The following is a 12380-nucleotide window of genomic DNA, read 5'->3' as shown; positions in this document are numbered from 1 at the left end:
TACGTTGTATCACGCACACATATTAGCTCCATATTTTGGTAGTTAATCTAACGTTATACGACCCTTGCGATATGAAGAGCGTTGTCTTTTTGATGCAACCATGCACTCTTTTGAATCAAAAAAATGTATACACATTTGTTTCATCGGAAAAATTACTTTTCTTGATTTCATGCAAATTCAGCAGTGCCTTAAACTGTAAATAAAACGCAAAATAGTTAATTATTCATCAATATTTATTTTGTTACATTCAAAGTAATTATCACCAGATGTAATGCACTTATGCCAACGATTTTTCATTTCGCGAAACACTTTTCATAAGCACCTTTTCAGATGGCCTTCAGTCCCTTCAGCGAGTTTTGCTTAATCTCTTCCATCGACTGAAAACTGGTTCCACGGAGCGGCAATTTTAGAACAAGCAAAAATCACACGGAGCCAACTTTGCTGAATACGATCGATGATATTCATTGCATTATTGGAACAACGAGATGGTATGGTACACCACTAAAATAATTCGAACGGAATCGCGAGAGATATCGAAATCTCTTGCCATCTCCCTGATACTTACTGACCATTTTCAAGCACTATATCCTGTACTTTTTTAATATTTTCATCAGTTGAAGAGGTCAAAGATCGTCCAGAACAAGACATGTCTTCAACGACCTCTCGACCGTTTTTGAAGGTTTTGTACCACTTGCAGGCTTGTGTTTTTGATAAAACTGAATCACCGTAAGACTTTTGCAACATTCGAAACGCTTCCGCACACTAAATTTGGTTTTACTTACTTTACTTAATAACTACACCGCTTTACTGTTCAATAAAATGATTGTTTTCTGACTACAGTGCCAACACATATTCATAGGTACTGTTAGCATTCCAATCTTAGAGACAGTTTAGCTATTTATTCTATTGCCGAAAAGTTGTAATCATAATTGGCTTGGTTGAAACTCTAATTGTCATTGCATGATGCGTGGAGGTGCTTTGTTACTCGTTTCATTTTTCTCTCCATTTAAGGGGGTATTCTACTCTAGAAGCATGAATTTCAGGTAATTTTTAAAGTGTCGTAAAAAAAGGCAATTAATATTTTTACCATCCATTTTTTATGGTGTTTTTATTGATATCTTAAGAATACAGAAAAAAAATTCACAAAAAATATTAAAAATTAAAATAATTAGAGGGGGGAGAGACAGGTGTAAAAAAAAATGGCGCTTCCTGGTGACATTGATCCTGACTCTCCTGGTGGTCTGAAAAAAAAATCAAAAGAAATTCTTAATCAGCAAGGATGCTGTTATAGTCCCTATTTCAGGGAACACGAAAATTTTTTTTTGAAAAATGGCGACTGCCTGAAAATAAAAATAATTTTTACGCTTTTTTTTGAAATTCCTGAATTTTTTTAAAATATTAAAAACAAAAATTTTTACACGATGCTGGTAGGAACGATAAAGGATTATATAAAGAAGCTTCACACAAAATTTCAAGTAAATCGGTTGTATAGAACTTGAGATAATGCCGGTACCGTGTGGAAAAAAGTAGTTTCGAGAAAAACGCGTTTAAAAAATTCGATACGGCCGAACCGGGCTAGGTACTACGTCACTAAAGTAACTGTAGCTCTTAAAATAATTTTAATTTTTAAAAATCCTTTGGAGGATATGTTCTTAAGGGTCTAAACTTTAAATATATGTCGAATCGAATTTTTCAAAATTCTAGAGTAGAATACCCCCTTAATATTAGTGATTCGCAGAGCCTGTGAAATTTTCACAAAAACCAATGTTTGCCGAATTTAACAATCATTCTTCATCTGTTCACTCCACTTCTTCGATGATCAAACTAATATGCCTACAAATTCATATGGCACAAATGTGCCTTGTTATTAAGGAGGCAAATTGATTTTTTCTATTTCTTTTTTTCATTTTCATATAATTTTTCTCCGAATTGTTAGCCATAACTCTTCTTTAAAATTAAAAGACACGGTGGCGCTATTTAAGTTAATGAGTCCTTTACTTTCGGCTTTTTATTATTTATTTATGTTAATTTGCTTGTAAGTACTTTTGTAATGTTATTGCCCATTTGTTTAAGTGTGATATTACCATTCCCAAAATGACGGTGGGTGGCATGGCGCTGACCTTGTATTTATATTTATGCTTTAAAAGTATGTAAATTTCATTAAACTCCCTTTTTCAAGATACATGCAGATATTTACAGACAAATCTGTACGTTCGTAAACAAACCGTTGTATACAATTATGTTCTTTTTGGTAATTTATTTAAATTTCGTACATTACAGATCTTAGTTCCCACACTTTGCAATATAGAAAAAAAACGTATGTACAATTAAACAATTTGCGTGTCTTGTATTTAGCCACGTTATTTTATTCAAATTTAATGCTCTTAAACAACAAATTTTAATAAAACAAAAAAGAAAAATTTGGAGTTCTAGGTCTAGTTCTTGTTGTGTTTTTCGTAGAATTTATCTGAAATCGTCTCTATACTCAGTTCTTTGGCAAGTGAGTGAGTTATTCTCACAATCTGTCTCGGTCTGAAGCTTACCGGAAAAATGCTTTTCAATAAACTCGGGTAAAATGGTCAAGACATCAGCCTTTGTTAACAAGAATTTTTTTTCAATATTTCATTATTTATTGGATCTGCTTGGTAAAGCATTACAATAAGTATTCAAAACTTAAATCTATTTAAAGCTAAAGAACCTCACGAAAGTGGTTGAGCTTTTTTGGTAGAACGTTGCTCTGTAGTAGGCTGGTAAATAACTTCTTTTTAAACGCGTTTGATTGCAGGAATTTGCCAATGCATTAGCTAATGGGTTTGGATGTTCGCGAAGTTTAGAAATATATCTCATTCTGCTGTCCTCTATCTCCTTCTTTACCATAGGAATATAAAGATTTTTATTAATGTTTTCATTACGCACGTACCATGGTGAACTCGCGATTGTTCTAAGCGTTTTAGATTGGAACCTTTGTATTAAATCAATGTTGGTTGCACAGGTCGTAACCCACAGTTGAATGCCATACATCCAAATCGGTTTCATGATTGCATTGTATAACAGGACTTTGTTGTCTGGGCTAAGTTTAGAATTTTTGTTTGAAAGCCAATTTAAATTTGTTGCTCTTAACTTCATGCAAGTTATTTTCTCGCCACGTGAGCCTACGAACCAGCTCAATCCCAAGATAAGTTACTTCATTCGCTTGAGGTACTAGGACATTGTTTATTTTAACTGTCCGACACGTTTCTGGTCTTAGTGAGAATGTAACATGCTTGCATTTTTGCTCATTAATATTTATATGCCAGTTGGCTAACCATTCTTCGGCAAAAGGTAAGTGCTGCTCTAATACTCTTGAAGCTCTGATGGGGCATTTGTTACGGCTTACTAGAGCTGTGTCATCCGCGAAAGTGGATATCAGTACGTTAATAGCTAATGGAATGTCTGTATATATTATGTTCAGAGTTGGGCCTAGCACGCTACATGATGTACACCAGCCCTTATTGCTTGTTCTTCTGATATGAAGCCTGCTATTTTAACTGTAAATTTCCTGTTTCTTGACTCAAAATTTTTATGCATTTCATAAGGTAAAACGTTTTCGATTTTCCATAAAATGCTTTCATGCCAGACCTTATCGAACGCCTGAGCTCCATCTAAAATAGCTGAACAGTACTCTCTGTGCTCCAATGTTTTCCTGATTTCTTTGATAATTCTACAAGGTGTTTTCCAAAGTAATCATGACTTAAAAAAAAACAGAATAAATGTTTTTTTCGGCAAAATCAATTTATTTTATTCAAAATAGTCTTCTTCTGCTTCAATACAGCTTTTTGCACGGTCCAAAAGCATGTCGAACGAGTGTTTTAGCTCGTTGGCCGGTATGGCCGCCAGTATGCCGGTGCAAGCCTTTTGAATGACCTCTACGTCTGCATAACGCTTTCCCTTCATGGGCAAATGCATTTTTCCGAAAAGGAAGAAGTCGTACGGTGCCATATAAGGTGAATACGGGGAGTGGTTAATGGTTAAAATGTGGTCAAATAATCGGTCACAAGCGTCGATCGTTGAGAGCAATTTTTGGTCGTAAGTTAATTTGTGCGGAACAAACAGTGCACACACCTTTCGTAAGCCCAAATATTCGGTTAAAATGCGATAAATCGATGTTTTGGTGATGTTCACTTCCATTTCCATGAATTTCAATTATGATTTCGGCTGAATTTCCGGTGATCACGAATTTTGATTGGCCCACATGTTTATCGTCATTTAAGTCCTCACGACAACTTTGAAAACGTTGGAACCACTCGTGCACTCTGCTACGGGATAGACAATCATCACCATAAACTTGTTTCATCAATTGAAACGGTAAAAGTTTTACCAATTTTAAAACAAAATTTAATATTGGCTCTTTCGGTTCGAAGCTCATTACCGCCCCGATAACACAAACATACTGACACTTAAAACGCAATAACTTCACTTCCAACCGATGAAATGTCACGAAACTCTCACTGGAGAATCGATAAAGATAGCAGATTCTAACGCACCAGTCGACATATAGATGGCGCTACCAGGGGGCGCTAGATTCAAAAAGTCCTGTTTACTTTGGAACGCACATTGTATTTACGTGCTATACAGTGCCATGCTTAGCACGAAAACCGAATTGGTGCATTGGTTTTATATTATTTTCGTGGAGGAAAGAAGTCATCTTTAACGGTAACACTTTTTCAAATATTTTAGAAATACAGGACAGGAGGAATAGAAGACGGCTGTGTTAGGTCTTTCCCAGGTTTATCTATCATGATGTTCTGCGACTTTTTCCACGAAATTGTATAGTATCCGAAACCAAGAATTGCATTAAAGAGCAAGAAGCGCACTGTTATAGCAATATTTGGTAACTTAATTATCATTTTTGGAGTAATATTATCATGTCCTGATGCCTTTTTCGTATTTAGCTCTTTTATGATTCTACACTTAAAGTTGTTCTTTGGGCAATTAGGTTGAAATACCTTTTCTAGGTAAGTTGCGAAGCAATTTGTCTTTGCCACATCACTACGTGCTCAGTTACCATTCAAATGTCTTAGAGGCATGTAGGAGTCTACTGGTGGCTTAAAAGACTTTTGGGCTTTCCAAAGGGAGTTTTGCTTGCTAGAATTTGGACAGTTTCTTTATATAATTTTCAGTGTTGTGTTCTTCCTCGCGTTTAAGCGCTTTTTCAGTTGATGCAGTGTTGAAGGGGAGCTTAACTGCCATTCACGTCAAGCTCGCCTTTTTTTTATTTGCAAGTTTTTCTATGTCATTATTAGTAATCTTTCTAAAACCAACTGGTTTATTGTTTCTTTTTGGTGTTGCCAATACAGCTGCATTAGTTATTACATCATTAAATTCTCTTATACTTTCATCTATCTGATATATCTTCTATACTTTAACCAGTTAGTTAGAGAAACGCCCCCAATGAAAACAAAACAACAGCCTCGGAAGAGAAACCCCCTTTTGATGACGACGACCATGGCAAACGCATTAAGGATAACGATTTAAAGGCGTGCACCTGAAATGCCCGGTCTCTGCTGGTTGATGTTCTCGTTAGAGTAAAGGCTGACATCACCGACGTCCATGGGCAGGACAGGGACTGATGGGAGTAGGTCATTGTGGTATTTACTACAGTGGCATAAAAAGGAATGCAAATTCACCCCGTTGGATGAACGTCTAGCCTCAATCCGCATAAAAGCGAAGTTTTTCAACATAACGCTGATTTGTGCTAACGCCCCGATGGAAGAGAAGGACGATGTGACGAAGGATGCTTCTATGAGTGCTTGGAGCGCACCTATGAGAGCTGCCACGATGTCAAAATCGTGCTTGCGACTTTAACGTCATGGAGGGCAAAGAAAAGCATCTTTGGCGCAACGGTTCTCCATGAGGAAACATCCCCAAATGGGTTGCGTCTGATCGATTTCGCTGGGGCCCGAAATATGGTTATCTGTAGTACAGATTCCAGCATAGAATAAAATCAACAAGCTGCCTGATCGATCATGTTGTGATAGACGAACGACACATCTGCAGTGTTTTAGACGTGCATACGCTCCGAGGTCCTAAAGAAAGACAGCTGACAAACAAATGATTCTCTACCACTCAGAATTTGCTATTCTGCGTTGTTCCAGTGAAATGGGTGCGGCATGTCAATTTTTTCCAAAAGCAGGGAACCATTTGCTTGGAACTGTTTCATGTGAGCAACTTTTGTTGGATTCGGTTTATCTGGAAGCATCTATACAGTCGACTGCGGTTCACTTCCGGGCTCATATGCGTATATCCACGATTCATCACCCGCTACGATGTCATAGTGGTGTTTTAAGCACATGAGCCTTTTTGAGCTATGGCCAAACTGGTTGTGGGATTTTATAGTGCAATATTAAATGCGTGCTGGTGCCACTATTGCCTGCAGTTTTATCAATAACACGATAGGTCACATGACGATCATGGAATATCAGTTTGCGCACAGCTTCAATAGTTTCTGGAAGAACAACTAATTTTGGACGACCTGGACGAAATTCGTCTTGGAGTGATCTACGACGACGATTGAATTCACCATACTACCAATATACACTCGTTTTTGATGGAGTTTCGGCGCCAAAAATTTAATTAAATTCAGCAATGCGATATTTCTGAGTTAATTCGCGTCGAAAGTTGTAAAAAATAATCGCGCTAAAATGTTCGCGAATTAAATTTTTTGGGCGATATGAATATTTTAAGTACATAGCTGTAAACAACACAAATAGCGCTCGTACATATGTCAAAACGTTTCTGAGTACGTATAATATCTAAAATGTCAAACTTTTCGATAAAGTTGTGAGTTGTCAAGTTGCAACACTAGAGTTGCCAAATCCCGAAATATAAAACGTATCAATCAAATAAAATTAATTGCAATGGCTTCATGCTGTAGCAATTGCTTTTAAACGTTTAAAGCCCGGATTACGGTTAAGATTTTTAAAATTAGTATCAACCCAATCCGACAAAAAAAAAATTTCGCTTAAAGTGTTATCAAACTTCAACGTTTTTGTGGTATTACAGTACGTTTATCTTTGTGACAGTGCGGTTGACTAGACTATCAAAGAATGTACTTGAAAATCCAAAATTATATAACCGGATTTTTGATAAATCCGTCAACAAAGAAAGACAGAGTTTGTGGCAATATTATTTCATCTCATTTAGTAAAACAAAGTATTATTATTTACTCAAAACTACGAACATTACTTAAAAACCATTTAATTGTTAATAAAACATTGGCTTACTTGGTGTTAGGAAGTTCCACTATTTGAGTGATCTCCATGGCTTTTCGTATGTGCTGTTTAAAAATTTTCAGTTGAAAAGTTCAGTTGTTTTTCTGTGAAATCTTCACTTTCTAGATTGGCAACACAAATGAAACTTCGACTAAAAAATAATACTAATACGTAATACCAAAAAAGATTTTGAAAAGATTGATTTGAAGTTGAAAGATTTTGAAAAGATTGATTTGAAGTTGAATTGATTTAACTTAGTTAAATTTAGTTGAGTTGAAACCCGTAATAGGGTTATTAATCTACTGATTAACTGAAAAGCCTGCTAATAAAATATTTATTTTTTCCTTGTAACTTATGTTGCTTTTTATTGTCGTTGTTGTTGTTCGTATTGTAGCTATTTAACGCATTATTGCGTAAAATACAGGGCGCTGAGTAAGCACAACAACAACAAGTATAAAATAAAAAACAAAGAAAAAGAAATTGTTCCAGGCAGCCGATCACAGTTGTGTTCAATTGCGGCGCACATATGTATATACAGTTGTCTACAAAAAAATAGGAGTGAGCACATGAGAAAAACGAATTGTTAATTTTCATTAACAAAAAATTTGTTTTTTTTTTCAAAATTTTTGGCACTATGTAATTTGCTAAATATCTACTAATATTTCGATATTTCATATATTTCAATTAAATTTAAAAAAAATTTATATCGCAGTTTATATATATACATATAATAAACTAAAAAACTAGTTCCACAAAAAATAGGAGTATTTTATATAATACCAGACCGTTCTTTTATTTTAAATTATAATGCTTCCAAAGTTTCACAGAATATTAAAATAGTTAATATTTCGTTCAATAACCTCGATTTTTTAACACAGCATCACATCTCCGAGACATGGAGTCTATGAGATCCTGGCAACGTTTTATTGGTATTCCTTTCCAAGCCTCTTTCACTACTGGCCATAAATATCTCGAATAGGTTGGTTTCTCTTCAGCGACTTTCTTTTTGATATCTGTACACAGGTTTTTTAAGGGAATGAGGTCAGAAGACTGCGCAGGTCACCGCATAACTTCAACCTCGTTGGCCATAAATCATTATTTTGCGCACTTGCTAGTATGTTTACGGTCATTATACTGTTGATATACCCATATCAATGGCATATTCCATGAGGCATTTTTCATATTGGCACTCCTATTATTTTGTGGACAACTGTACGTAGTACTAAAAAAGTTAGGCAAAAGCGTTGCCGTTTAGTAGCTGCGGCAGCCATGACTAACGGCACTTGTTGGCACGAATTCATAGTTAAAACACCTTAAAATACCTAAAAATGCGGTAATACGTAATATGGAAAATGGAAAAAACAACAAGATTGCTGACTACATTGCTGTCTTGCATTCCGGTGCATTGTCCCCTATAAATGACAAAAAATTATTGTACAAGTAATCTATTAAAGGCGAAAGTGTGTACACCTTCTGCTGCTTTCCCTTTTATATCACTTATTTTTCATTTCCTCGTTTTAAATGACGATGGATTTTGAAACTAACATAGCACCTTCAAATGAGGACAGTTATAAAAATTGTTGTTTTACATATTTGTTTATTACTTTTTTCAGCTTCGTTGGCCGGCACTCAAGTGGCACATCAGTTAGTGGTGGCAATCCGACAGAAATGCACACCCGAGGAGGTAATCAATATTCTGAAGGAGTTGCCGAATTCCGGTGAAAATGCCGATCAGGAAATGTCAGAAACATCATTCAATCCACTTAAAATCGACGTGTTTGTGCAGACGCTACTGAATTTAGGTGCCAAATCATTTTCGCACAGTTTTGCTGCAATATCGAAATTTCATTTGGTGTTTAAGGTGAGTCATTATACAAATGGTAGAGCGACCTGAACTTGCTCATTTGAAAAAAAGAAGTTAATTAAAGGGTAAAATTTTATCACTAGCTTTTAATTTTGATTAAAAACATACATATCTATACGAGTTACAGGGAAGGCCATATTTGACGTTGTTTACATTAATATTGCTTTAAAATAAAAAAAAAAACGACTATTAATTTGATATAATTTTGTATTTAATTGGGAGTTTTGCAGTTTGTTTAAACTATTTTTTACCACAACATCAATCAAGTGACCCCTTTTACTTCCCATAGCGAAATATTCTCATTTATGCGTTTTCCACTGTCAGGATTACCGATGATTTTGCAACGAGTGTTTACCTCGAGTTGATCAATGGTCCGAACATTCGTGACAAATACCTGGAGTTTCATATATCCCCATCAAAGGAAGTGAGATGTAGTCAAGTCTCAAAATCTAATTCTAATCTAAAAAATATTATGAATTAAATGAATTATCATTTAGTTGTAATAATTATTCTCTAAACACAGCTAACCAAATCAATCCATTAGTAAATATTCTAGTTATTCAGTATTTATATGTATACTATTAGAAAATGTTATGAACCCTTTTCGTTTTAATATATTTAGTGAGGACTCTACCAAGATGTGCTTTAGATTATGTTGGTTTCTTAAGAATAGTCGTACAATTCTATTCAAATCGAATAAATTATTGTTGTCTTCAATTCGCAATTTCTCTGTTTGCTATCTTTGAGTGTTTTGAGCAGTTCATCATAGGCTTTTTAGAAAATTTTAAGAAATTCAAAAAATTCGAATTGGGTCAGAATTAAAGATATACTCACTCTGTGAAACTATGTTTTTCAAATATTGCTGTATGGTAATAGAAATGAGATGCCCTTTATGAGAGAGACAATAATCGCAGCAATGCTTGTTATTATTTTACTAAATATTAAATTGGACTGAAATATTAGGCCCAATAAGAGATATTTCTCTTTCTGTTCTACACATTTAGAAAATTATGTGCTTTACAAAAAAATGTGCTTTTAGATGAAATATAATATCTCAAGAACTACTTGGCCAATTTCCGTCAAATTACGTACGAAAAGTTATTTCGACATTGTTATATTGGTAAAATTTTTACATAAATGGTCATCCATAAATTTTCAAATCCCGAGATGCCGAATATGTGAATGGCAGTGCAAATGGCCAAAAATATCAACCAATCTGTGAAATATATTATTAAAATTCAGATATAATATTTTCCTCATAATAATCTGTCCTTAGCATTTTCTTACATGTTTTGTTTTTTTCGCATGATTTTAGAAAGTTTGGGTTTCTTGTTTACTTAATGAATTCAGAGACGAAAGGTATATTTCACCGAATAAAATATTACTCTTGTTTATTTAAGGTCGTAAAACATTCCCCAAAGTAATTTTGAGAAATGCAACCAAATTCAAAGCCTAAATGAGTACGGATTAGATTTGTTGCACTAATTGATAGCAAATTAACTTTATATGTATATTTTCAAATAAGATAAAATAAAAAGTTTTCAATGTACAAAAAATACTTAAAGAAACATGTTTTCTTAGGCACTCGCAGAATCCGAGGAGGCGCAAATTTGTATACTTCACAATGTTTATGAGTTATGGCAGAATCACCAACAAATGATGGTAGTAATAATCGATAAATTGTTGAAATTGCAAATTGTTGATTGCTCAGCTGTTGCTACATGGATATTCTCCAAAGAGATGACCGGCGAGTTTACCAAGATGTATTTATGGGAGATACTCCATTTGACCATAAAGAAAATGAACAAACATGTCATAAAATTGAGTAAGTTTCGGCATAACATCTTAGATACAATTTGCTTAAATTAAAAATCAAAAATTCATTTCAATTTCAACAAAAAAAAATTCAATAAAAATACCGCAAGACTTTTTTGACAACCCATTATGAATACATATTTTTACTGCAGGCAGTGAATTAACGGATGCTAAGGAGAAGTTAGCCAAAGTGGATTCATCGTCTAGCGAATCAGAGGACGAAGCAACGCCAAAGCGCAAAAAACCCATCAATCACGTTGATAAACCAACTGAAGAGGTGAGCTAAATAAATAGATTAAATATTTCAAAATTGTAATGAAAACTCCAAAATCCTTACCAATTAAAACGGTTACAAGGTCAGCATGCTCTACAAAGATTTAAGAAATTTTTATTTTATTTCTTAATCTAATCTCCAAGTTTAATTATATATAGTTGAAAAATGACATACTTTCATTAGCGAATTTTTGGACTTTAGATGCAAATATCTCGAAAACTATTATAATACACAGTAAGAGAGGTTATGACCGACAGATTCCTAAATTTTTGTAAAAAAAAAACTTGAGTGATATAAGATTATATACTTTTTTTAATATCCTTTGAGCATGAATTTGGTGCTTCGTTAGAGATTAGACAGGCGTTATATGATGGTTTCTATACGGCTTTTGGTGAAATGAATAGAATGAGCAGCAATTCACTATAATCATCAATTTGTTTTAAACTTTCCATGTCTTAATGAATAGTCTATGACAGAGATGTAACCCACAAATTACTTTATAACAAGTTTTATTTGAATGAGAGTTCCATATTAGACCTGTATCAAGATATATGTGTTTTCCTCGGGATACATAAATATGTTTATTCAGGCTTAGGTAAACCAGGCTTATTTATTACCTCCATGTTTTCTTTTTCTGTCTTTACTGTCGAGGTAAGTACAATTAGACCACATGCAATGCAATTTGATTGAGGGTCGTCTAATATTCTTTGAGTTCGAGAACAGTTTTTTGTAGGCTCCGTTTAGTAAGAGTCATTTTCGTAATCTCGAAAACAATCATACTCCTACATACTATTCAACTTCCAAATAAATTTATTTGCATTTTCACTTTTCATTGCCAAGAAATCAACGCATTGCGATTTCTGTTTACATTTATAAAAATTAAAATGACCTAATTTAGCGAAGTCTTCATTTTCATTTTCGTTTTAATTAATAACACAAAAATCGTAATTAAATATGCAAAACCATTGTGCCGTGGCATGGCAACTCACTAGTTTTTGAATTATATAACTCCGCTATATAAGCATTGTATTTGACGCCGGTTTGGCTGCTCCGCCACCACTATACACAGTGTGCCACAAAACTAAAGCACGGAATCTACCTTGTCGGTATTTAAATGAATAATCATAATGTAAACATTATTTATTATACCCTGAACAGGGTATATTAAGTTTGTCAC

General features: G+C 34.3%; 1 protein-coding gene across 1 annotated transcript in view; it reads left to right on the top strand.

Moving 5' to 3' along the window:
- The window catches only part of LOC120776183 (nuclear cap-binding protein subunit 1), a 33927-nt gene that overhangs the window by 15206 nt on the left and 6341 nt on the right, over positions 1 to 12380 (top strand). Inside the window, exons 4-6 of the mRNA XM_040106801.1 lie at positions 8864 to 9111; positions 10696 to 10939; positions 11082 to 11206. Coding sequence (XP_039962735.1) covers positions 8864 to 9111; positions 10696 to 10939; positions 11082 to 11206 — 617 coding nt within the window. The remainder of the gene's footprint in view (positions 1 to 8863; positions 9112 to 10695; positions 10940 to 11081; positions 11207 to 12380) is intronic.

Source organism: Bactrocera tryoni, chromosome 4 (assembly GCF_016617805.1).
Source record: "Bactrocera tryoni isolate S06 chromosome 4, CSIRO_BtryS06_freeze2, whole genome shotgun sequence".
Lineage (NCBI taxonomy): Eukaryota > Metazoa > Arthropoda > Insecta > Diptera > Tephritidae > Bactrocera > Bactrocera tryoni.
The sequence above is the reverse complement of the archived record's forward strand: the minus strand, read 5'-3'. Positions and strand labels throughout refer to the sequence as shown.